The sequence below is a fragment of the Mycteria americana genome, chromosome 12 (assembly GCF_035582795.1).
Source record: "Mycteria americana isolate JAX WOST 10 ecotype Jacksonville Zoo and Gardens chromosome 12, USCA_MyAme_1.0, whole genome shotgun sequence".
NCBI classification, from domain to species: Eukaryota; Metazoa; Chordata; class Aves; order Ciconiiformes; family Ciconiidae; genus Mycteria; species Mycteria americana.
Genome location: NC_134376.1, coordinates 11,635,370 through 11,658,544, shown reverse-complemented (window position 1 = coordinate 11,658,544; position 23,175 = coordinate 11,635,370). Strand labels below are relative to the sequence as shown.

General features: G+C 35.7%; 1 protein-coding gene across 3 annotated transcripts in view; it reads right to left on the bottom strand.

Moving 5' to 3' along the window:
* Positions 1-14,034: 14,034 nt before the first annotated feature.
* Positions 14,035-23,175, bottom strand: part of SNX29 (sorting nexin 29) — a 142,262-nt gene continuing 133,121 nt past the window's right edge. For 2 of the 3 annotated variants that reach the window (XM_075514826.1, XM_075514828.1), the window contains one exon: positions 14,035-16,086. In XM_075514826.1, coding sequence (XP_075370941.1) covers positions 15,957-16,086 — 130 coding nt within the window. In that variant the 3' untranslated portion in view covers positions 14,035-15,956. The remainder of the gene's footprint in view (positions 16,087-23,175) is intronic. The other variant, XR_012777580.1, reaches the window with a different exon arrangement.

The following is a 23,175-nucleotide window of genomic DNA, read 5'->3' as shown; positions in this document are numbered from 1 at the left end:
AACAATCACTAGAAGTTGAAGAGCCCGAAATTTTTTAAAAAAATTGTACTGCAATCTAATATACACAGGAGAGAGACTTGCTTTTTTACAAACACAAGCAGGTATGAAAAACTCCTTTAAAAAGAAAGACTTGCCTCCCACCATCCGTTTCCATCATAGGTATTTATAGGAAACTGTAAAACAGTTCTGTCACTCCCAACTATTTTAGCAAAGGCAGGTAAGGCACGTGAGAGATATTATACATACAAACACATAGCCTCAAGGAACGTCTAACTCACTTCAGGAGGAAGAGAAGAATGAAGGAGTCTTATAGAATTCATGCCTTCCATTTCTACATGAGGGAACTGATGGTAGATCTGATTCAGAGGGAGAATGTTCTAGTTATCCTTAGCATTGGAAGCAAAAGTGCTGTGACAGGATGTCCCTGAGCTATACTGCTTTAGGGATCAAATTCAGATCTCTTGCTTGGTATTGTACTGGGTACAATGTAGGGACACGATTAAATCACTGACTCCCCTGGTATCCTGGGACGATTCATACCGTAACTCCCCAACTATAAAAAGGATCAATAAAATATTTTCTTTCATCTAGAACATGTAATTTATAAACTCTCTATTCTTATATGTATGATTTTGCATTAGTGGTAAGGATGGATCTTCTGTATATGCGTGTGTGTGTGTATATTACACACACACACATATACACATGCAGTCACACAAATTGTTTCAGTTTCAGTGTTGTTTCAGATATTCAGTTCTTTGATATGGAAATAGAAGATATGTCTATATGTGAGGGAACCTTCTTGTCAGTTGCATATTATACTGACAACGGGTCAATACTGAATTTGGATGTCATTTGGTATGTGCATGTCACCTGATTTGTACTTTTCCTTTCTTTCCTAGTTTATACTTTGCTTAAAATAAACAACATTAATGTTCACTGAGGAATGTTTTTATGTATCTGCATTAAGGAGGCATCTAAATCCCATGGAAGTAAAAGGAAAGCCTCACAGACTTCACAGCATCCCTGACCTTTCCCTCACATCTGCTCTCCTCTTCCTACGCATGCATGTACACAGAGTCAAAAGATTTACAAAGCAGGAAGACAAATGGAGTCATATGAGTCGCTCATACTGGGTCACATCCCTGCTTTGACAAGGTACAATTTAACCTCAGACTGAACCTGATTTTGATAGACCAGGGAGAATAGTTATGTGACAATGAACAGTTGAAACACAAATAGACAAAGATTTTACAAACTAAAGCAAAGGTAAATTATTAACTGTTATTTAAAAAAAAATACTTTTCATACTAGCTTATCTTGAACTACATACTATAAAACTACAACCTTAGCATTACCATTTATGCACTAGTTCTCATCTTGAGCAGATAACTTATTTGATATTTTATTGATGATCCTTATACTCTAAATAATTTAAAAAGAATGAGTCTCAAGGAAAAGCTTCAGCCTTAAGAATATATCTCTCCAGTACAGCTTTATACTGCTTTAGAACTGGATCCGTATGTGGTTGGCCCTTGCACAGTCAGAGGATTCTCATGTTTGACACTTCTCTGTGGGACACTGTTGCTATTTCTTTTTCTGAATGTCACAATTAAGGATTTTTCAAACTGTCCCTGATGACAGCTATAGTCAAATGTACTGCATAGTTTTTTACCTCTCTGAGTGAAAAACTTCTGTATGACAATTGTGGGATGCTATACATTGAAGACAACCTAAAAAACTAAAAACATTAGACATGCTCCCTTCTCCTCTTTCACCCTTCTCTTCCCTTATTTGAATGCTGAAAATTCACTGACATTCCAGCTCAGTTACATCTAAATGGAACATTACATTCTTGTTTAGCAATATGTACAGTAAGATAATTCATAATGCAAAATCCAATCCCAACTTAATGTGGTGGTAATAGAAAACTGCTTTTATTCCCTTCATTATATGCTATATGCCTTTACACTGTTACATGTGATGCAATTTTGCAGCTATAGATGAATACAAATTCAATAGAGAAGGGTAATCAAAAAGGAGAAAGACTGTTATGGTCTATGCGGTACTGAAGACTGACCTTGGTTATTCATGAGGTTTTTTATAAAACTCCTCCCTGTAGAAGAAATCCAATGGCAGGAGGGATCTGATGTGAAATTCAGAGCCAATAAAGAGCACAGAGAAGTTGAATAATCATTCTTCTCTATAACAGTGTTGGACGTTACACAGCTTGCAGACTTTTTTCCCTGTAATTTGACTCTCTTACTCATCTTGTTCTATTTCAGTAAATCAAGAGATGACTCATAGAAAATCAGAATCCAGGCACAACAGAGATACCATATAACGAGTCATTTGTTTTATACTGGGAATGTTGGCAAACTTACGTGTGTAGAAGCTGACTGCTCTCCTTAGTACTCAGTTAAGCTTTTGACTGCTGGATAATCTCTTTTTACCTTAATCAATTGCACTGTGACATTAGATTTTAAAATAGTCTGGTTTTCTTATTGTAATAAAGCTGTACAGCTGACTCAAGAACAATTGTTAAGGCTAAGATTGTAATTAAAGATACATGCCTATTGCCAAATTTACTTTTGCTTCTTAAGAACTATTTATTACTTGTTTAAGGAATGTTTTCAGACAGATTAAATTAAAAACACCATTTCTGTCTATGCTAGACATGTTCCAAAAAAGTAACAATTACATTTCAGTTCTGAATCCAGTATTTGAGTTTCAGTATCAGATTTAAGCCTAAGCTGGGAGAAGCATTACATAAAAAAATAAAAGTTGAGAGAGCTTAGCTATCACCTGGCTGATGTCTCCTAACCTCCATAAAGTGACCACAACACTGAAACTGGTTTGGATTTCTTTTGCTGCTGTTTGTCTGGTCCTGCTCATATGTAACAGTGGCATTTGTAAGCAGTAACCAAAAATGTGTATTAAACAAGAATCCAGAGACACAGTGCAATATAGTATACGGTAAAAGGTAAGATTACTCTTGCTACTGCTATCCAGCATGATATGTATTAGTAAGATATGATATTAGCATTTATATGAGGTTCATAGCATACAGTAAGTGAAAATTCCTCCACATTGCATTGTCCTCGAACCTGGATGATGAGTTTACATAAATGCTAAAGCTAGCCTCTCTCATCATATGCCATGACATACAAAAGAGATCTTTGTGAAAGACAGCAGATGGGGTAATCTTTTGTTTTAAGATTAATGTTTCCTGTTCTCTCTCTCGATCCTCTCATATCTTATGTCAAATAAATTTTCAAAGTGCAGTCCTGAACCTCTTATAGCCCAAGAACCTCAGATTAAAGACTAAAGGACTGGAGTCCTTGAATATTATAAGTAATTGCTGGAAGTGGATCAAAAATTCACAAGCAATCTCTCTGGACCTTGTAATGCATGAATTCATTCTGTTTTGTCCCATACTTTTCCATTCTATTCTGCTAAAGCAAGTTCTTATATTTGCCTTATCAATGTACTACCTGAGTACATTTCTGAATTGTGTTCTATTCTTGTCCTGTTCCCCCAAAAGAAATTAACTGTGCTGTAGCATTTTTCTGGGAGGAGGGATTTGTTTTATCTTAGAAAGAGGTGTTTGTACTTTGAGGTTCTACACTTAGATCAGAAACCGTAGAGATTTGTGATTCCACAGTCTTGGACTGGACTCCAAGAATTACGGGTCTCTGTTCTCCCTAGAATTACAGGAGGAAGAGCTTAGCATCATAACCTTTGCTTTTAAGCTTGTACCCCAAGCACTGATCTGATGCCCAACTTTTAGAATTGACTTCAAGATTGCAGGTAACTTGTTCTCATCCCCCTCATCTTATTTTTATAGGATCAGGAATAAATCCCTTATATCTGTCATCAAAAGACCCTGTGGTGGTTTTTTCCACCCTATGGTGGACACAAATATAGCCAACTTCATACATTATCAAATACTTTTGTATGGGCAGAGACTACTTTCTTTTGAAATTTTTATAAAAACAAACTTGAGCCTGAATGCAGGCTGAAGGTTTCACAAAGAGTCCTTCTTCTGTGAGCACCTCAGAGGAGCAGTAAGAGAGCTGCCTCCACCCTACTGATCATATTATTACATATATCAACACCTCCAACACCACTGCCTTCTCTCTTGGTATTGCCTGCCCATTATACACAGACTGAAAGTGGGTCAAGGATACGTTGAAGAATTTTACAAGTCAAATCAATGTTTGAGTCAAAGAAACAGTACTACTGCATAAAGAAGTCATTTGACACAGTAAGTCACAGTCAATATATAAACAAATAAATAAAGTTCCTAAGTGTGTAGCAGAATTTCATGCTTTAGCACAAACAGGCCATGAACAGAGGGTGAGTTTCTAATTAAGAGCAAATTGCTATGGTAACCAAAGGTGGTCACACATAATTGGGTGTGAAACCACATGAGGCTTCATGACAGAGGTGTCTGCATATATTATCCAGCACATTTTCTGTTTCTTAAATAGAATTACATTGTCAGGTCAGACAATATTTTCCATATTTTATGTGCCTCCTTTTTAAGCAACCAAAAATGCATCTCTGTGGGCTTCAGTGACAATTTCAGCTCTTCAGCACCCTTCTTACAGCCAAGGCAGCAGAAGTCTAGATGTGACTCCCTCATTAGCTAACAAGCAACAAGAGAGAATTACTTTTACAATGTATTTATATGAAACTCAGGAAGGGGTCTCTGTTCTTTAAATTACATCAGAACAGTCTATGTGCAAAGACAAGCTTGAAGTGAGGATTCTCAGCCCTAACTTACCCTCAATCATGGGTCAAGGACAAAAAGAGGTGTTTCACTACGTGTTTCCTAACCCAATTGAATAGCACAGAGAAGCAAGATAATTCCCTGTATTGGCGAAGCAGAGCAATCAGGGACGAAGGTAACACTGCTCCTCAAAATGGGACTGTGCACACTGTCTAGCTCCTTGATGTCATAGACTTGATACTATAGTGTCTTAGTTAAAACAGTTCTTGTTTAAAGTTCGTATTTCGTTATCACAATTAGTGGGAGAGAGAAAAGTGATAATCTCAGAGACTGAATTATTCTGTGCAACCAAGACCAGTCTGGTAGGAGCAGAGGGGATGCTTAAAACTCACACTATGTCAGCACAGTGACACTTGCAGCAGCAACCAATTTACTTAAATGTATGAAAATTATTTACCAACTTAAGCACCTCTTACTAGAGAGGTTTGAGCATTATCTTAACTAATTAGATTATGCATTATCTATGTAATGAATTATATATTATCTGTGTAATGAATCCTAATGCAGATTAAAGGAAAATCTCATTACTTCAAATTGTTGTTCTGGCACAAGTTTTCTAAGATTTCTATTACAACCCTTTCTTGAACACATGGATATGAATGAAAGGTCAGATCTTTGACTTACAAATCCCCATTTCTCTGTACCAGCTGCACTTAAAAGGGCACAGAGCTACTTCAATGCATCCAATATTCCTCTAGTCTGGAGGAGTCTTGTGATGTTCTCAGGACAGGATGGATTCAGAAATGGGAAGAATAAATAGATCAGCTCCTGCAGACTTCCACTACTACTGCAGCTGAGAGAAGATTTGAGACTCGATTCTGTTAAGAACTTCTTCAGGATTTTAAATTGCCGTTTTTCAATTTACCTTATATTGGTGGTGGTTCTCAAGGTGCATTGCATTTGACAGTTTCTCTGTATCCAAGGAGTCAATTAACAAGTTCTGACTTAACACATTTTTGCATTCCTGTTGTCTACAGAACAAGAACATATCTGTTCTGCATCTTTAAGTGAGGTAGTAGACTACCATTAGTCTCTCTGCATATCTGAAGAGGCTGCTCCTCCACTCTGAAAGTGCAACCTGTATACACAGTAGGGCATTAAGGCAGACAGGAAAAGTGTATCTATCTGACTGAAAAATAGTCAAAGGTAAGCCAAAACTCTCAGTCAGCACTGTACTGCCAATCTAGCTGTGTTCTGCTGTTTCTGCACGTCCCAATTTCCCATTAATTACATCTCAGCAGGAGTTCTGCATAAAGTAATGTGGTCAAAGAAATTTTCAATCACTAAGGAAAGCAGAATATCATAGCCTACCTCTGTCATGCAGGCAGGAGAACCTTGCCCATGCTGATTAAGTACAGCAGTTGACAACAGCTGTTATTTGTTAATTACTGACATATCCAACAGGTCCTATGGCTTGACAGAATCCATAACAGATACATTATCTACTTTGTTGTATCTCATCATGGAACATATGGTGACAGTTTGATGTAGTACAATTTTTAAATTTTTTTTAATGTATTCCTACATTGAATTCCTCACTCCTTTTTCTGTTGCTTCTTGATGCGTCAGAATGTGTGCTTTCTTTTGTTTTCCTTTTTTTCTAGTATCCAATTACTCTCTATTTTCTGATACAGTAGAACTACTCAGAGGTACTGATGTATCTTGTTTGCCAGTCACACATGTTTTTTTTCACCCTTAAAAAATGTCAACCAGATGGTTTCCAAAAATGCCAATTATATCTAATATATTTTTTTAAATTAAAGTATCACAGCAAAATGCCTCACATCTTATTAACTGCTTAAAGCTATACGTATCACTTTGGATGCACAAAGAACTATGTGTTCCATCACTGTATTAAACAAAAGCCTACTGAGAATTCGAGCTGCTTCAGGGTAAATCTGAGTGAATAGCTAAATTGTATGCTACAAAGTATTAATGTGTATCTAATGCTCAGATCTGAAGAGCAGATCCTTCAAACTGTTCAACAGCTTAAATAGCACAGTAAAAAGGACATACTGAGTTTTTCTTTAGTCTTACAGTTAAGAAATAGACTTGCTTGTGTACATCAATGGAGACAAGATACTTATTTCTGATGACAAATGTTTGAGGTCTTACCTGCTTTGACTTGCAGCTGGAAAGTTACTTAACTATATTAAATGATATTTCATTTCCTACTTCTCTATAAGCCTACATTCCCACTTTGGAAGGCACCTGGGGATCTCCACTGCTGAAAATTAATTTTCTTATAACATATAAAATTGGGAACGTTAATAATTGTACTTTAGTTTCCTAGTAGAAATTGAGATGTAGAAACTGTCACTGAACTTGACACACGTGCAAGTGACTTAATTAATGGGTGAATTAGCACTTGAAAAAAATAGGGAACCAAGTGAGCAAAAAGGAAAAAAGAAGATCATTAAAATCAGGTATTTAAAAATTAGTATTAACCCGATTAACTCTTTTCTTGCTATATTAGCTTAACCTGTAAATATGTTTCACAGAGTGAAGCTGTAGAATATGAATGTGCAATCTATTTTACACTAACAACAATTCCCAAAGAAAGGCCTTGTATTTGACAGCTCTGGCAAACACTAGTTGGAATGGTTATGAAGAGGCTTATGTCATGCAAAGTTGATGACTTAGAACTCAGACACTGACTAAAACAAACCCTTGAGGGACCTCAGCTGTTTCTGAACAATGTGTAGCACCAGGAATAAAATTAATTATGAAAATATTCTTAATAGGAAAATGAACTAATTAAAGTCAGGGCTGAACCACTACGTAAGAATGAATTTGCCAGACATACGAATTCTAGAAAAGTGGGGGAGGGCAGGTCTTTGTGATCCAACAGAGACTCCAAAAATATCACAAGCTCAACACAAGAAGGTGTAAAGAGCAAAAGTCCAAGTGCGCAAAAAAAGAGTATATAAAGCTTCACATACAATGAACAAGCACAAACCACTGCGTGCCTGGCATTTGGAAAAAAAACCACAAAAAGTGCAGAGGCTCACCGTATTCTGTAAGAGGCACTGAGTGCGCACAGCCAGGGCAGAGCACAACAGCTTGCTCAGAAGAAAGCTCTACAGAAAGGACATCTAATGGTGCAGTTAATGAATAGCCTAAATGGATGAAACAATTACAAGCTGGATATGAGTAGGGATATAAGATAACTTTAAAAATAAAGACATATGTATTTAGCCATGACAAATACAGTGTATTGGATGAGGTACATGCACTTGCTGAGCAACTTTAAAATACTGAGAAATTAAAAAATGTTGAAAATGCCATGGATATTGTTGAATTGGAAGTAAAAAGAAAGTTATCATCATGGTACTTAGAAACCACACATAATAAAAGCCTGCTGTTACAATGCAGATCAAAAAAACAGCAAGAAAGATTCAGAAAATAAGCATGACAAACACACGCCATAGTTTGCATGATGATTTTTCTAGAACAAAATCAAGCATGATGTATAATATATCAAAATATCAGTTATCCTTCTAATTTTGGGAATACAGTAAGTTTACTTACAATATTAAAAAGGTCATTTGGAAAGACTGAAGTGCAGTAGCAAAAATCTGATTTTAGACATTGTCTTAAAAACATCTTTCCTCTTTCTTCTGACAGATTGTTTGTACAAAGCTTTCTCCTTATTTCTGGGAAATTTTTGGGAAAAAAACCCCAGTAAATCCTGTGCAGGTCTTTTCCTGAAAAGAGAAAAACTCCAGACTCTGTAGGCCCACGTAGAAATGCCAAGCCACTACAACTCCCCAAATGCAACCTTGATCTTTGCCTGGATTCATAGAAAAATCCCCTTAAATGATCTTGTTCTTCCTGGGATTTTGAAAGTGGTAATTAAGCAGCAGCATCTCAGCATCTGGACAAGGCAGTGGGATACAGTTAAACTCAGCCAGCTGCTGGTTTTGCCACATGCACGTAAGGGTTACTTCATAAACCCTTTTCCTTCCAGCCTTCTCTGGCCCAGGTTTTTGAATCTAGTTGTCTTTCCCCTTATCATCAGATTTTACTCTTCCCACAGCAGTTCAAAGGCTCAGACATGCTGGTAGACCAGGAAATAAAGCTCCAGTGGCCAAGAAACACCCATTCAGAACAGATGCTTGTTCTGCAGTGTTGAAACTCTGTACATCTGGTACAGTGAGATGTTTGACTTCATACGGTCTGAAGACAAGCCCCCATCAATAACCTGGAGCTATTTGTGGTCTAGTACCTCAAACAGACAGAAATGGAAAAAAACTATGGCTTGAAACTATTAATTAAAACTTTGTAAGCATAATTTTGCTTAAGATCTTAAATAATTGACATATGAAAAGCTTATATTCTGTAACTATTAGTAGCTAGTATCAGTATTGGAATTGTTCGAAAAGTCTCATCCACATTTGCTTAGAAACAACAAAATCCTATGGATTGCCAAGACAAATTAAAAGTTCTGTCATCTAACTCCTATAAAGATACCTAACCTACCACAGGTTTTAAAAGATGTGGATACCTGAACATCACTATGAATTTTACAATAAGTGTCTTTCTGTACAAACCTTTTCTTTTTTTTTTTTTAACATGAGCAGTTTAACTCATTAGATCTCTGTATAATGGTAGTGGCTCGAAAATTTTTAATTGAATTAATCAGCAGACTATTCTGTGAGTACAAGGAATCTACTAACACTATATTTTTTAAATTACAGCTTTGTCTGTTTGGTGGAAATTGATTAAATGTATACCACGCTTCCAATTTAAAACTGTCCTTTTCAAGGAAGCATCCAAATCTAGCAGCTTGTTTTCACATATGGAAGCATCCAGTTATGAACTGGATATGAAAGTGTCAGTCTGAATATCCAAAGGTGTCATATCTCAATAAAAGGAAATCAAACATACATATGTGGACTCTGAATGTAAGAAAGCCAAACACCACAAAATAATATAAACATGTTAAATCAGTGCTTGCAAAAAACCTCACTTAGCATTCAAGGGATGCTTTTAGTGTCTTTTCCTATACGATTCTGGCTTGCAGCATGGAAGGTGGCTCATTGTACATGGGCAGAAACGATGGAGAAGAGGCACTCCCTGCTCTGCTCCAGCAACAAACAGAAAGTAAGGGAAAAGTTATCCTCATAATTTTTTCCTAGTGAACACACTGGTCATAAAAGCCACCCCTCTTCAAGGGGTTATCAGCTTGTACGCATATCACAGACCTTCAGACAGACTTTAAAACAGCTTTGGGATTCTCGCTTTCTAAAAAAGGCAATAAAATCAGAAGGAGAGTGAAACTTCCAGAGCAAATCAACATCACAGACATGAAAACAGTACAGATCTCAGTCTCCTGATCTGTACTGAAACACCAGTTATACTGAAATTATATGTATGCCATTTAATTCCCAGTAGATCCCACATAATTTCAGTACAGATTTTTTGTAATAGCAACATGCAAGACAAAAACTTGCCTGGCATTGTTTTCCTTCTTGTTTGAGTGATTTATCTAATATGTGATTATAAACCAAAATGTTCAAGATTTCTTTCAATAAATACTACTTCTCATACGATGAAATAATAAGACTTTAACAAATTCAAGTCTGATACCTACATACATCATTCTAGAAACACATTGAAAAAAATGAACATAAATCATAGAAGCAATTACAAAACAGCTGAAAAGAACAAATAAGGTGTAAGCATGCTCTATTTCAAAGAAGAAAAGATGTTATTTTTTATTTTCTTCTTGGTAAAGTATCATATTTCAACCAGATTACAACAAAGTTACCACAGCATATTAAAAAAAAATACAAGAAAGTATTTAGAAAATTATATATATATACACATTTGCTTAAAAATTCTATAATGTAAACATTAGCATAACAAGTTAAAATAATATTACAAACAGTTTATTAATACTTATGTGAATACTGCACATATATATGCTTCAGAATTAATACTATCTTTCCTACAGTTTAACAGGAACAACAACAAAAAATCCTTCCCCAAATCAAAAGGGAAATCCAGCTTCTCCAGTTGCCACCAGGTTTGGTCCCACATACAAGATACTTAGTTATTTATCTCAGTGTTAAGTAAGAAAGAAAGCGCAGCCTTTCAGAATTACATTTTCAACCACATTTACATTTCTATAATTTTTAGCGTCTTAAATGATTAATACGCCACTCAAAAAAACAATTACCACAGTTTAACTTCTGTCATGGCATGGATATAATTTCTGAAATCTTGTTAAAGAAACTGATTCCCTCTACATGGAAGTGCAATACATTTGATTCAATGCAATAAAAAAATGGTTTTTTAAAGAAAGTCCAGATATTTGCAGCAATTTGTGAATCTGGAAAATTCATTCCTCTCTGAACATTTCAGTGCTGTTTTCTAGTATAAATTCATGCCATTATTAACCCAAAAACTAAGCCATTATTATTAATTAGAAGTATACTCTGATTATTTTTTAAAAATAAATTTTATAAATAATCTAAGTTATAGATAACTGGACCATAAAAGCACAGTTAGTGCAGAGTAGGAAATAAATGAAATGTACAGTGTCAGACCACTGTGTGGAACAAGTGTTTTATCTTCCATTCAATATGTGAAATACAAGGCAGGTTAACTGATATTTTTAAACATATTCTATATTTCATATATATAATTTCATATATTAAAGTGATTCTTTCAATACATAATGCTAAGAAACTACTGAAATGGCTAAATAATCATCAAATCAATATTCCATGTGATGCAGGGTGCTGACTGAAATATCCTAACCTACAGAAATTGAAGGAGAACAATTCTTTACTTTCTTGAGTTGTTTAACCACTTTTCCAGAAGTGACTCAAGGTCCAATACAGAAGTATTATTGTTGTTTCCAAGGAGAAAATTGTGTTCTCATGTTAAACATGTTTATTTTCATATATAGCTCCAGCTAGAAGAGCACAGTGCTGTTATCAAGATTTGCAAGGGCATATAGGAGCAGAATTTGGCGAAAAAGTATTTTTCTTTCTTTTAAACAGCTGTTCCACAGGTTTCCCATAGTCATTTCAAGCAGGTAACTCTATTTCTATCCACAGGTATATGTTATCTGTCCTCAGAATTACAAGATACTAGATGAAAAAAGTTTTGGGGTGGGGGGTGGGGGGTTTGAGCCTTTGAAATGGCATGAAACTTAGAGCAGAACTGAGATCCCTGTGTGCTTTGAAGCAAAAAGAATGACATCCATATCTGAAAGTACTAATAACTGATTCTGTTAAGAAAATACCATATTCTTAAATCATTAATATGTCCTGACAGACAGTATCATTAGTTCACTTGGGGCTCACCAAGTCTCATTTATTATTAGCTTGCTGCTCTGAGTCAGTCAACCCCATTTGTTAGTAGGTTCTTATTAATTAGACAGCTACCATGCAGACACTGTTCTAGACAATAAAACAGTACTTTGTAACAAAAAAATGCACCTTTGCAACAGGTCACAATTTTGAGCCAGTGATCTTTAATACCATTATGCCCTTTCACTAAATACTTATATTAATCCAATCAGGATGGTTTATGACTTGCAGCAGATTGTGTAAGATAGTGTAGTTTGATGACAACTATCACATCAACAATATATTCCATAAAAAAGAAATTACTGGCTTTGAAATTACTAATCTTCCTAAGAGTATGTGACTTAATGGACATATCAATTTAAGCCTTTATAACTATGTCAATATCCTGCCTCATATAAACCTTGGAAATTTATTATTATTATTGAGAAACTTGATTGAATGCAAAAGCCAAGTTGATACAATGCATTCTCTATAATGAATGAGAGAATCTCTAAATAAAAGAGATTCTGAAAAGCCATAGTCAATATGTAATGAATACTGATAGACGATTACATCTGCAAAAGATGGAAGAGTCTTGCCTGCCCTGTTTTTTAGGAAATTGTTCATTTTGCATGTGATTGGAGAACAGCATTAAAGTAAAAGTAATGCCACTTATTTTTACAACTTATTTTGAATAGTCACTAAAGGTTACAGATGAGCAGCCCTAGAGACCTAATACATCTAAAGATAAAACAGGAATGAAATGGAAATAATACTACAAATTCCTCTATGCTGCCTCATACCAGGCCATAGCCAGAGGCTTGCAGGAACAACTCCAGGGACAAGCCTGTCCCAAGTCCTCTATTCTGGGACTACAGTGCTGTTCAGAGGAGCCAACAAGAACTGGCTGAACCCATCAACTCATTGTGCACCGGCCACTGACCACATATAAGGGTTTAAGAGCTATCAGTCAGTACCAAAGGAAATTAGATTTGTACAAAAGTTGTAACTACATGCATGGAATTAGGTGACAGAGGATAAACTGAGAAAATCATTCAATTGATAGAATCATTGTTACACTTACAGGTATTTTACAAGAATAATATAACTATTTGGGATTCTTAATACCAGCTGGTCAGCCTTCTTCAACAGTCTTTGTTGATTCTGGTAAATAAACAAAAGTGGGATTTGTGACAGGTGAGTACAATTCTCTCAAAGACAAGAATGTCATTTTAGAATGTCTTGAGGTGCTAAAAATTTGGGCATTCATATCACTAGGTATCTTCTTGCAGTCATGCAAGTACCTCACTGATCTTCAAAATAACCAGGTGTATAAAGTGGGAAAGCTCTCTTGTGAAGAAAGGCTTTCATTTAATTATTTTCAGAGATTTTAGAGAAACCACAGATGAGCTTTTAAATGGATTAGTAATGCACCCATTATGGTATCTTGTATCACAAAGTGAACGTTGTTTGCAGACTGTAATCTTAGGAGCTGGTACACAATACAGCTAAAGTTAACAAAGAACAATTTGTACACAGTAAACAAGTTTAGTATTTTTATGTGATCTACATACATACATTAAAATTACAAGCAGCAAGATAATCAGGAATGAAATAATTTTAAGAGCCAAATGTAGATACAAAAAATTCCTTCTAAACTAAAAAAAAAAGAAAAATTTAAATTTAGTGTGCACTAAATGAGATGTCTTACCATTTGCAACTTTCTGAATGAGTACTTTAATTTGTGAATTATTTCCTGAAAATGAATACAGCTTCATGTGACAAACAGATACATCACAAAGGTTTCCACAGTGTTTTCTTTCAGATTTACTTGCAATTTGATGTTAATAGATGTGTGTCATATTTCTACTAACCAAATCTCCACTTTCTGAAAAATGAGTTTAGAATTGTTTCAAAGTGGGACCATCATTAGAGCTACTTTTCTTTCCAGCAAAGACAAACTAAACTATCAGCAGTGTATTAGACTGAACAGTTTGGAGAAGCATTAACTGACAAGCTACTCACTTTCCTTTCTCCTTAAATAGATGTCCCGCTGTAGTTTACACAAAACACCAACAGTAATTCATCTTCTAATACAAATAAATCAGCTAGCTCCCAGGCTGGCCTTTTGGATTTTCTATTTATCTATCTACTTATTTTGCAAATGAGACCTCTTACTGACTGAAAAATATTGTTTCATTTCTGTGACATGATTTTACTTTGTGGTATTTCATCTGCTGAAATTTCTGACCTGAAGAGTGAATTCCACTCTTCTTTGCCACATTTTGCTATTCAGTGCAATCTATAAGCTACGTGTTTCAATGGTAGGAATCCAGCACTTGGGGCTCCTACTCGGGCACCAGCCCACTGATGCTACTCACTGGGTGTAACGAACCCCTACTCACTCAAGAAGTGCCACTGAAAATGACTGGACCACGTACCTGACTAAACAATACACGATGGTCACAGGTTTGCAGAACAGAAGTTCCAGTTTGCTAGAACTTTAGTAAAGCACTGAGGTAAAAGGTCTGTTATTAATCATCAGCTTGTTTTTTTCTGCAGGGTAATATTAGATTTCAGTATCTACTGATGTGAGAATTTAATATAATGAATGGAAAATAAAATTACAAGATACATCAATTTAAGTAAAATTATAAAAAAAAACTTCTGAGAAGAAAGATGTTCTTACACAAAGGAAAACCAGAATACAGTTGATAGAAAATTAAAATGTACACTGCTGAAACTTAATGAAGAGAAGAAGATAGCTACCATATAATTAACTGCCTACAGCAGCGCAGCTAATGGATACTGAACTGGATTCCAGTTCATCCATGCCAGGACTTCCATCGCTTGCAATAATTCTTGTTAATTTTTTTAGTTACTCTTACAGTAGTACCATTACGAATTACTTTTCAATAAGAGGTGATGGGTAACAGGCACTTTCATTACAGGCAATTTTTCAGTAATCACCATGTGAAGGGTTTTACAAAATCAGGGTAAGAATTCCACACTGCCCTGTTAATGATGGACTGTTCTGTAACATCAGCAACAAATTAATAACAAAATATAACCCAAGACTTGAAAACACTATTTTGTACCATGCTAATTTGCGCATCCTTGTGGTGGTTTCTAGAAATCAATAATATTGCACCCAGCCTTACAGCAAGACTGAAATTTCACTAAAAAATTATTACATTCTCTGATTTTAAAGAATTACTTCCCACAAATGAAAGCTATTGAGAATATCTAACTAGAAATGTACAAAAGCTATTTTTCCACCGGTAATGTTTTTCCCTTGTCATCTACTTTGTCAAGTTTTTTAAAAACCTTTGTGTGTGTCAGAGGTTTACAATAAAAAAAACCCCAGTCTTTCTATTTACAAAAGGTAATAAATTAGTGAGGTTCTTTTAAGCACATCTTTGTGACATATTAAGTAGTGATAATCACAACTGTTCTTCTAAGGAAAAAAAATTGTCTTGACATGATACCCATGTCTCTCTGGAACAGAAAAATGTACAGGTAGAAAGGGAGGCAACACAATACAAACAAGGAATTCATAGTAACAGAAGAACTTCAGAAGAACAAAGAAGAATATGTGCAATGCAGCTTTACAAGACAAAATGCCTATCAGTTTGCTGAGCCCTCGTGAAGAGCCCTCGTATTCTTTTGAGAAAGTGATTACTGCCTTCCAAAGTAGTTAATCAGGATATGACCCTTAGTAATGAATGTCTCTTTTCAGGATTTAAGTTGATGCAGCTGTAGTCTCTTCAGGAGCTTAAATTATAAATAGAGGCTAGGAAGGAATCACAGATCAACTTAAAGTACGTGGTGCCAGTATTCACAATTAGGAAAAAGGGTCAAAGATCACCACTCTGAGGTTCCAGGCTTCGTGGCTCTCTTTGATGGCTGCGAGATAGTTTGGGGAAGCGTGTAGTCACTCTTGAGCGATTGCTTTTGCTTACTGGTTCTCCAGAAGGTGGAATATCACTAGGAAGACAAGAAATAAAGACAGAAGTAGCTAGTTTATGTTATATGTAAATTATTCTGTAGCTATTCCAAACATGAAAAAAGCAGATGTTATGAGAGCCTGGCACATGACTGCAAAGTACAGCACACATCTTCAACTACACAGAACTGCATTCTTTCTACTGGTATCTCAAGTGTGAATTACAAATGGGCTCTTTCAAAAATGAGAACTAGTAGAACTTTCAATACTTTATGGAAGATTGCAGATTACAGGATAAAAGCGTATCTCTATGAGTTGCAGTTCAGAAATGGTGGGAAAAGCATTTTGAAGTGATAAAAGTACAAGCAAAATAGACAAGAGCTTGGATGATGCTCTACTTAACAATCCTCTAATTATGGATGGATGTATCATTACATGATGAAGTACATTAGTAATACATCCCTGTTGGGAATTCTTCAGTCTCTTCCGACCCACAACAGACTATAGTCTTACATGAACGAGCCTTTTGGAAAAGACTCTGAGAAGTAGTACATCAAGTTCAACAACAAGCAGTAACAGAAAATTCCAGCTTACCTAGGTGATATTCAGAGGCTATAGACTCCTCGGAAAACTACAGTATAAAGGGATAGCATTGTACTTTTGCCATTCTTTTAGAGGACTCCACATCGTTTTTAATTATACTGCTTACATACAGATCAATAAATAAAACTAAATTTTGCATTTTGCAACTCAGCTAGGCAATAAAATTACACAGCATACAAAGCCAAGCTTATTTTTATAAGTTAAAAAACCCCCTTAATACCTGTCTTCAGAGTGAGTTCACAAGTCCCTAAGGGAGGAATTGCTCATCTGCAGTTCTTGCCAGATTAAACAAATACAGATACATTTTAAAACAATCACTGAATTTACTCTCTGTAGTTCTCTTTTCTCCTGCAGAGTGACCTTCCTCACAGGTCAGACAGCCCTGCAAAAGCCATAGGCACACTCAGGCTCTACTCGAGCATTTTGAGCACCCACATGGGAGAGATCTTAGCAAAGCAAAAGGCTGGAACAAGTCCTGGGACTGAGTGGAAAATTCACCTGCAGGAAGCAGAGCACTTCTGCAAGAAAAGGCAGCGGTATCACTGGCAGCCATTAGCTTTGTAACTACAATGCACACATTGGCTGTTACTCGCTAAAATAATAATAAAAAAAACGTATAGAAAAAATGTGTCCAATTCAGATGCTAAGCATTAACAGAAAAGAAAATGAAGTTTTTTAATGGCAGTGTATTTTAATTGTCTAAATTTCTGAGCAGAACAGTCTAAAATAACCTTAGTTAAAATAATAAAGGATTTTTCTAAATTAAGGTTCATGGCACTCCTGTTATAGTATTTAGTCTTCCAAGGTAACTAGGAAGTCCTTCACATGAAAAAATTGCATAAAATACCTGTGGTATACATCCTCCTCTTTTTTAATAACAAGATTAACAAGTTAGATCTTTAATTCCTTATTTTTCTTGTCACTTAAATAAAAACTCTAAAAATTAATTTAGCATATGTTGTTAATTCTTGGTAGCCAAGGATAATTGGACTTCCAACCCTGGTCCTGTGATTTCTTATTTTGAAACTCAGCAATGCTATCTAAGTTGCTGTAGAGAATTCTGATCATGTGAATCCAATTTCAGCTGTGCTCATTAGCACGGATTTCTTTTAGTAACATGAATATTATTACTCATTATTTTTATACTATTTATAAAATTGCAGCAATGCAGTGTTGATACTCTAATGCTTGTAAAATAGAACATGGGACACTGGCTTCAGAGGGTTGTGATTTTGTGTTAAGTATGTATTTTTCAGAACATATAAACATAAAAGCACCTAAATATGAAATATACAATGGAATAAAATTAAATTTTCACCTCACTGGGCTTTTTCTCAATCTAAAAGAGGTTAATTTACCAGCATGATGGCCACTGCTGATAGTACTTTAGCTTTATCAGACAGACAGACAGCTACTTTACGGATACACGGTAGTTTGCATTGCAGAAGAAAGCACAGCGTTATATGCGATTACTATAATTTGGCAATTGCTTTATTGAAAGTACATTTTAATACACAAGCTCCTCCTGCTGGCATGTCCACAAAATGACATCAGTGTCAGCCCAATGGGGCTGGCACTTCTCCCTCCTGGAGGAAAAATGCCATTCAAAGAAAAAAGCGCAAAAGGTGCAAAATTAATTCCCCTAAAATGAAGAGGTATGAATTAATAGCAGTCTGTCCCGATTGGCATGGCTGAGGTAATAAGATCATCTTAGGATGATTACATCAACGCCAGTGTCTGTGAATGAAGGACAAAAATTGCAAGTACTTCTGCTAATTTAAATGACGCTACTCCAGAATGAGATATATCTAGTAACAAAATTAAAGATAATTTGTCTTAAATGTCTAAACTAATTTTTATAATGACAATCCAAATTCTAAGACAAATCATTATGTTACGTAGGTTTACAGAAACCAATTTACAGCTGAGGAATTAGATCTTCATGCATCCAGCATGAAAAAGGAAACTGGAGCTGAAATTGAATCGATCAACTTCCATGGAAACAGATGTTGTATGGGGAAAAAAGTTTAGAGTATTAAAAAAAAATCATACATTTAAAAGCATATATCTTAAGCCCTTTTCATCCTCCGTCCTCCAAAACCTGATGAGAAAATTTGCCATCTCACTTGTCTGTTTCAGCTCTACCTTTTTACTCTACTATTAAAATGATGACTTTCAAATAACACCCAGAAAGTTTAATTACTAAATTTGGGACAAAAATGACCAACCACCCCCAAAATACACGGTTATCAAGTAGGAGGAAAAGATTAATCTCCCATCTCTTCTGTCTCCTGTTACTGGATTTAATAATTTAGTTGTGGCCTTGAGGTCAAATGATACTTATAGAGTCTCTGGCGCTAAATGAGATACCTTTTTAAACCGATTGACAGTTCGACAGGTCAGATATTCCATGAACTCGGGCAGAGGTATGAACGCCTTCAAGGGATCTTGTCAGTATTTCTGGCAAATGCACGTGAAGATGAAATTGAGACACTTGTTCTGAATCTATTTTTGCCAATCTGCATTTGGGATTGAGGAGGAAGGAATAAGCATACCTACACGCCATGTTTGCAAATCCTCTCTCTCATTTGTCTCGTTCAGCAAAACCAGTCTCTGGGCTAGTTTTTTGGGGTTGAGTTAGGGTTCACATATAGTTGATAGTTTTACTCAAATTAAAATATAAATTTAAAATATGTAAATCTAAACCAGGGAGTAGCTATTCTAGAATAACTGTTCCAGAACAGCTACCCCAAGTCCCTGTGGGTAAGCACTTACTCATTAAGTCTACATCTGAGTTACACCTGTTCAGTTTTAATATAACATTCTTTTTTTCATTCTATTACCTTCTTAGCCACTGAAGTCTTAACAGGGTTTAATTTTCTAGACTGAGTCTGGCAGGCAGCTGGATGCTTGCCGGGCATTACCCTGTTCAGCAGTGGAATGTCCAAGTATTAAAGGCTCAAGTTCTTGTCTACATTCTCACCTTGTCCCATTCTGAAGAAAAAAGCAACCCGCTGAGGCAATCAATTCCTTCTTCCCACCAGGTCATTGTTTAGCTTTTAAGCATTCCCGATTGATCTGCCCAGTGTTTGTTTGGATACCAATTCAGTTTCATTGATTTTGTCTTGGTGTCACGTTATGCCTGAGGTGCATCTGTAGAAAATAGCTTAAAATAACTGGTCTTTTTAATCAGCTTCTAGTTTATTCATACCTTTCATTTATTGCTCTCCATGTATCAAAATGTAAACTGCATTTTGTGTGTTTTTCTTTACATGGAACTGCAGTATTCTCTTAGCTGATGTTGTGAACACTTACATGAAGAAATGTATTTCCCATCTCATTGTCTACTCTTCAGGATAAAATTAGAGAGAAAAGTTTCTTATAAAAATAGTATAACATGTCTGCAATTGGAAATACTGTCGTACCAGTCAGAGATCAGAGAACAGAAGTAATAAGCACATCCTGGGAGTGTAGCAAAGCTTAGGATCAGGTATTTAATATATCTATATCTAGATCTGTACCACATGTAAATGCATTTCTGGAGACATTCACGATTCTAGTTTTGCTTGAGTTGTATTAAACATACCTCATGAAGAAAGGCATTAGCTGGCAGATGAATTTGGTCACTTTTTCGCCAGCTTCCTGTGTGATTAGTATTTTTGTTTGTCAAGATAATAATCTAATTTCTGGTTATAACCCCAATATTTACTGTGGTTAACTGGATTCAGGCAGACAGCCTCCTCAAAAAGGCTGGTTGTATTAAACAATGCCTATGCTATATTAAGAGATCCTTATTAGACAAATGACAACTAATTTTGACTTGCTAATACAATGTATCTCAGCACCTTCTTCTGCCAATTAAAATCAGCTAAAACACCTGTTTAGTGGCATTATTAACTAAGACTCTGACTTCATCAAATCATTTTATATACTCTAGTAACTCCCGCTTTGCAGTGATCTGGGTAAAATTCTTGTTTCCAGTTGCTGAAGTGTAAAAATAATTGGAGCCACATTCCTGCCATCGCTCCTAATTTTATAGAAATGAAACATAATTATTAATGAGAAACAGTGATCTCCATCTATTAATACAAATGACTGAGTTGGGATGTTTAAATAGTCAGCTATTAACAGAAGAGATAGAAAGATATGGGTAAGAATCCCTCTACAGTGAAAATCCTGAAGACACTATGAGAGCAAAGTTGTCGGGTTAAAAACTGAGTAATCATTTCCTATCAAGATTAGATCTGAATTGATCAAGAAATGAAAAACATTAATTCTAATATTCTATCCAACTGTTTTATTAATATACAGCTCCTTCTACTTCCACATACATATTTCTACAGCAGAACACAGTATTCATAATGACGTATTAAATTTCTTCTTGCTGTGAAATAATTACACACACATAATCATGCTTCCATTTGTTATAATTTGAATGATCCTAACTTGAACGTTCTCATGCTACAAATCAGTTTCCCTATCAGCATGAAGATTTTCTTCATAAACATCATCTGCATTGGTATTTGAATTTTTCTGTTAACCGTGACACTGTACGTAATTCTGATGATCAGATCTTTTTTTTCTTCCACTACCTTTACTTTGAAGTTGGCATAACAAGATGGTTACTGTACAGTAAATGTTTAGTATCCATTAGTTATACCCTATAAAATGAATAATACCTACGATTAATTTTGGATGAAATACACTCTCTTTCATTCAGGAAATGCTCAGAACCCTGTAAAAATGACCTTTCATTAGTTAACATCTGAGCAATACTTATACCTAGAGACTCGTTCCTTAGCTTTCTAATGCATAATGACATCTGCATTTGGGAATGGTGACTTTCCGTTTTTTGTGGTGCCCCAGCTAGAATAACATAATGCATAAATACAGTACTCACGCAAATGATCCCTTCACAACTAACTAGAAAGCCAGAAACCGCTGAACACACGTATAAGAAAAAGTTAACCATAATACTCTTTATTTATAATTGGTATAATTGTTTTGTGTTTCAGTGATTAGTTTCAACTAATTCAATGATTAGTTGAAATCATTTCAAGGATTATTTGAAAGGCAGTAAGTTTGGCTATTCCATCCATTTCCATCTAGAAATTGCCAACAGTCTCCTCTGCTGGGGGTTATCTGAATTTGGGTAAGCAATATAATCTACCACTTCTCAGTGACAGGTAATTTAATGAACAAATGGTTCAGAAGCAGAACATGTTCCAAGGTTGTTTATATAATAACAAAATGTAGGATTTGCTTTCAGAAGAACAGTGTTCAGTGAATACCTGGATTTATTTTTTCCTGCTAGTACTGTAATTATCATCTTTAAGGAAAGCAGAGACAGATTTAGGATACATTTTTATTGAAAATATTGAGGTAACTGAAAACAGAAGACATGCATCAGGATTCACAATGCATGATATATGTGAAAATAAAAGGAGTAAAACTCTTGTTTGACAAGTAGCAATTTCAATGTGCTGAGACAGCAGTGCATTACAGTGACTCGCCAGGCACTTCCTCCTCCATATTCACAAGTTGTTTGCACACAAAAATGACATGGAATGGAGACAACTTTAATTACCAAATTAGCTTTCAAACAGCCCATAATCAATACGATCAGCATTGGAAGTAACAACAGAAAGAGTTTACAGAAAGTGTGTTCTCAGACACAAGCGTATGAGAAGCCAGTAAAAGCAGTTATATATTAACACTTGTGAGCTACCCACCTCTAGTTCACACAGAACAAAAAAATGCAAAAAGTCGACCACCTTTCATGCCAAGCGGTGGAAAAAAAAGACAGATTTACCATCTCCTCTAATTTTCCTAATTTTGCCACTATCACAGAGAAGAAAAACCTGAAAGCTTAAAACATTTCTTCCTACCTGTTCATCCCTATCATTTACCTGATACCGAGCTCACTGGTGCACTTAGTCAGACTAATTTCAACTAAAACCTTGGTGCATATTCCTGCCTTACCTCACCATGTCTGACTTGTAACCTGCGACACCACACAATTCAGCTTCACGGGTAATACAGCACAGTTACCAGTCTCCTATTCTGGAAATCTGCCACCTCCATTTCCATTTGCTCGGGGAGCAAACAGCTGTTGGTGCTTTAGTTCGGAGCTGGGGTAATGGCCCCGGTGCAGCTCGTCATCTGCTGTCTCCCTGTGGAGAGGCTTTGTCCCCTCTATGCTCCTTGACTCTTCTTTGCTCCAAATTCAGCCAGGCAAGAGTATTTGCCCACAAGCACTAGCATTTACACTTTTCAACACAGTTTAAATAGTCTCCATGAGAATAATGCAGCTTAGCTGTCTTTGAGTTTTGCAAGTAAACTGCCCATCATAAAAAACAACCTGCACAATTACCATTATTATTTTATTTTTAATAGCAAACCCCTTCTTTGAAAATTACCATAAAAGCAAATGGAATCATAAAGAAAAGTTGTGATCAAAACATGTTGTTTTGATCTTCTAAGCAAGTGCTTGAGTTTTAATTGCTCCATCAAGTTAAGAGGTATCA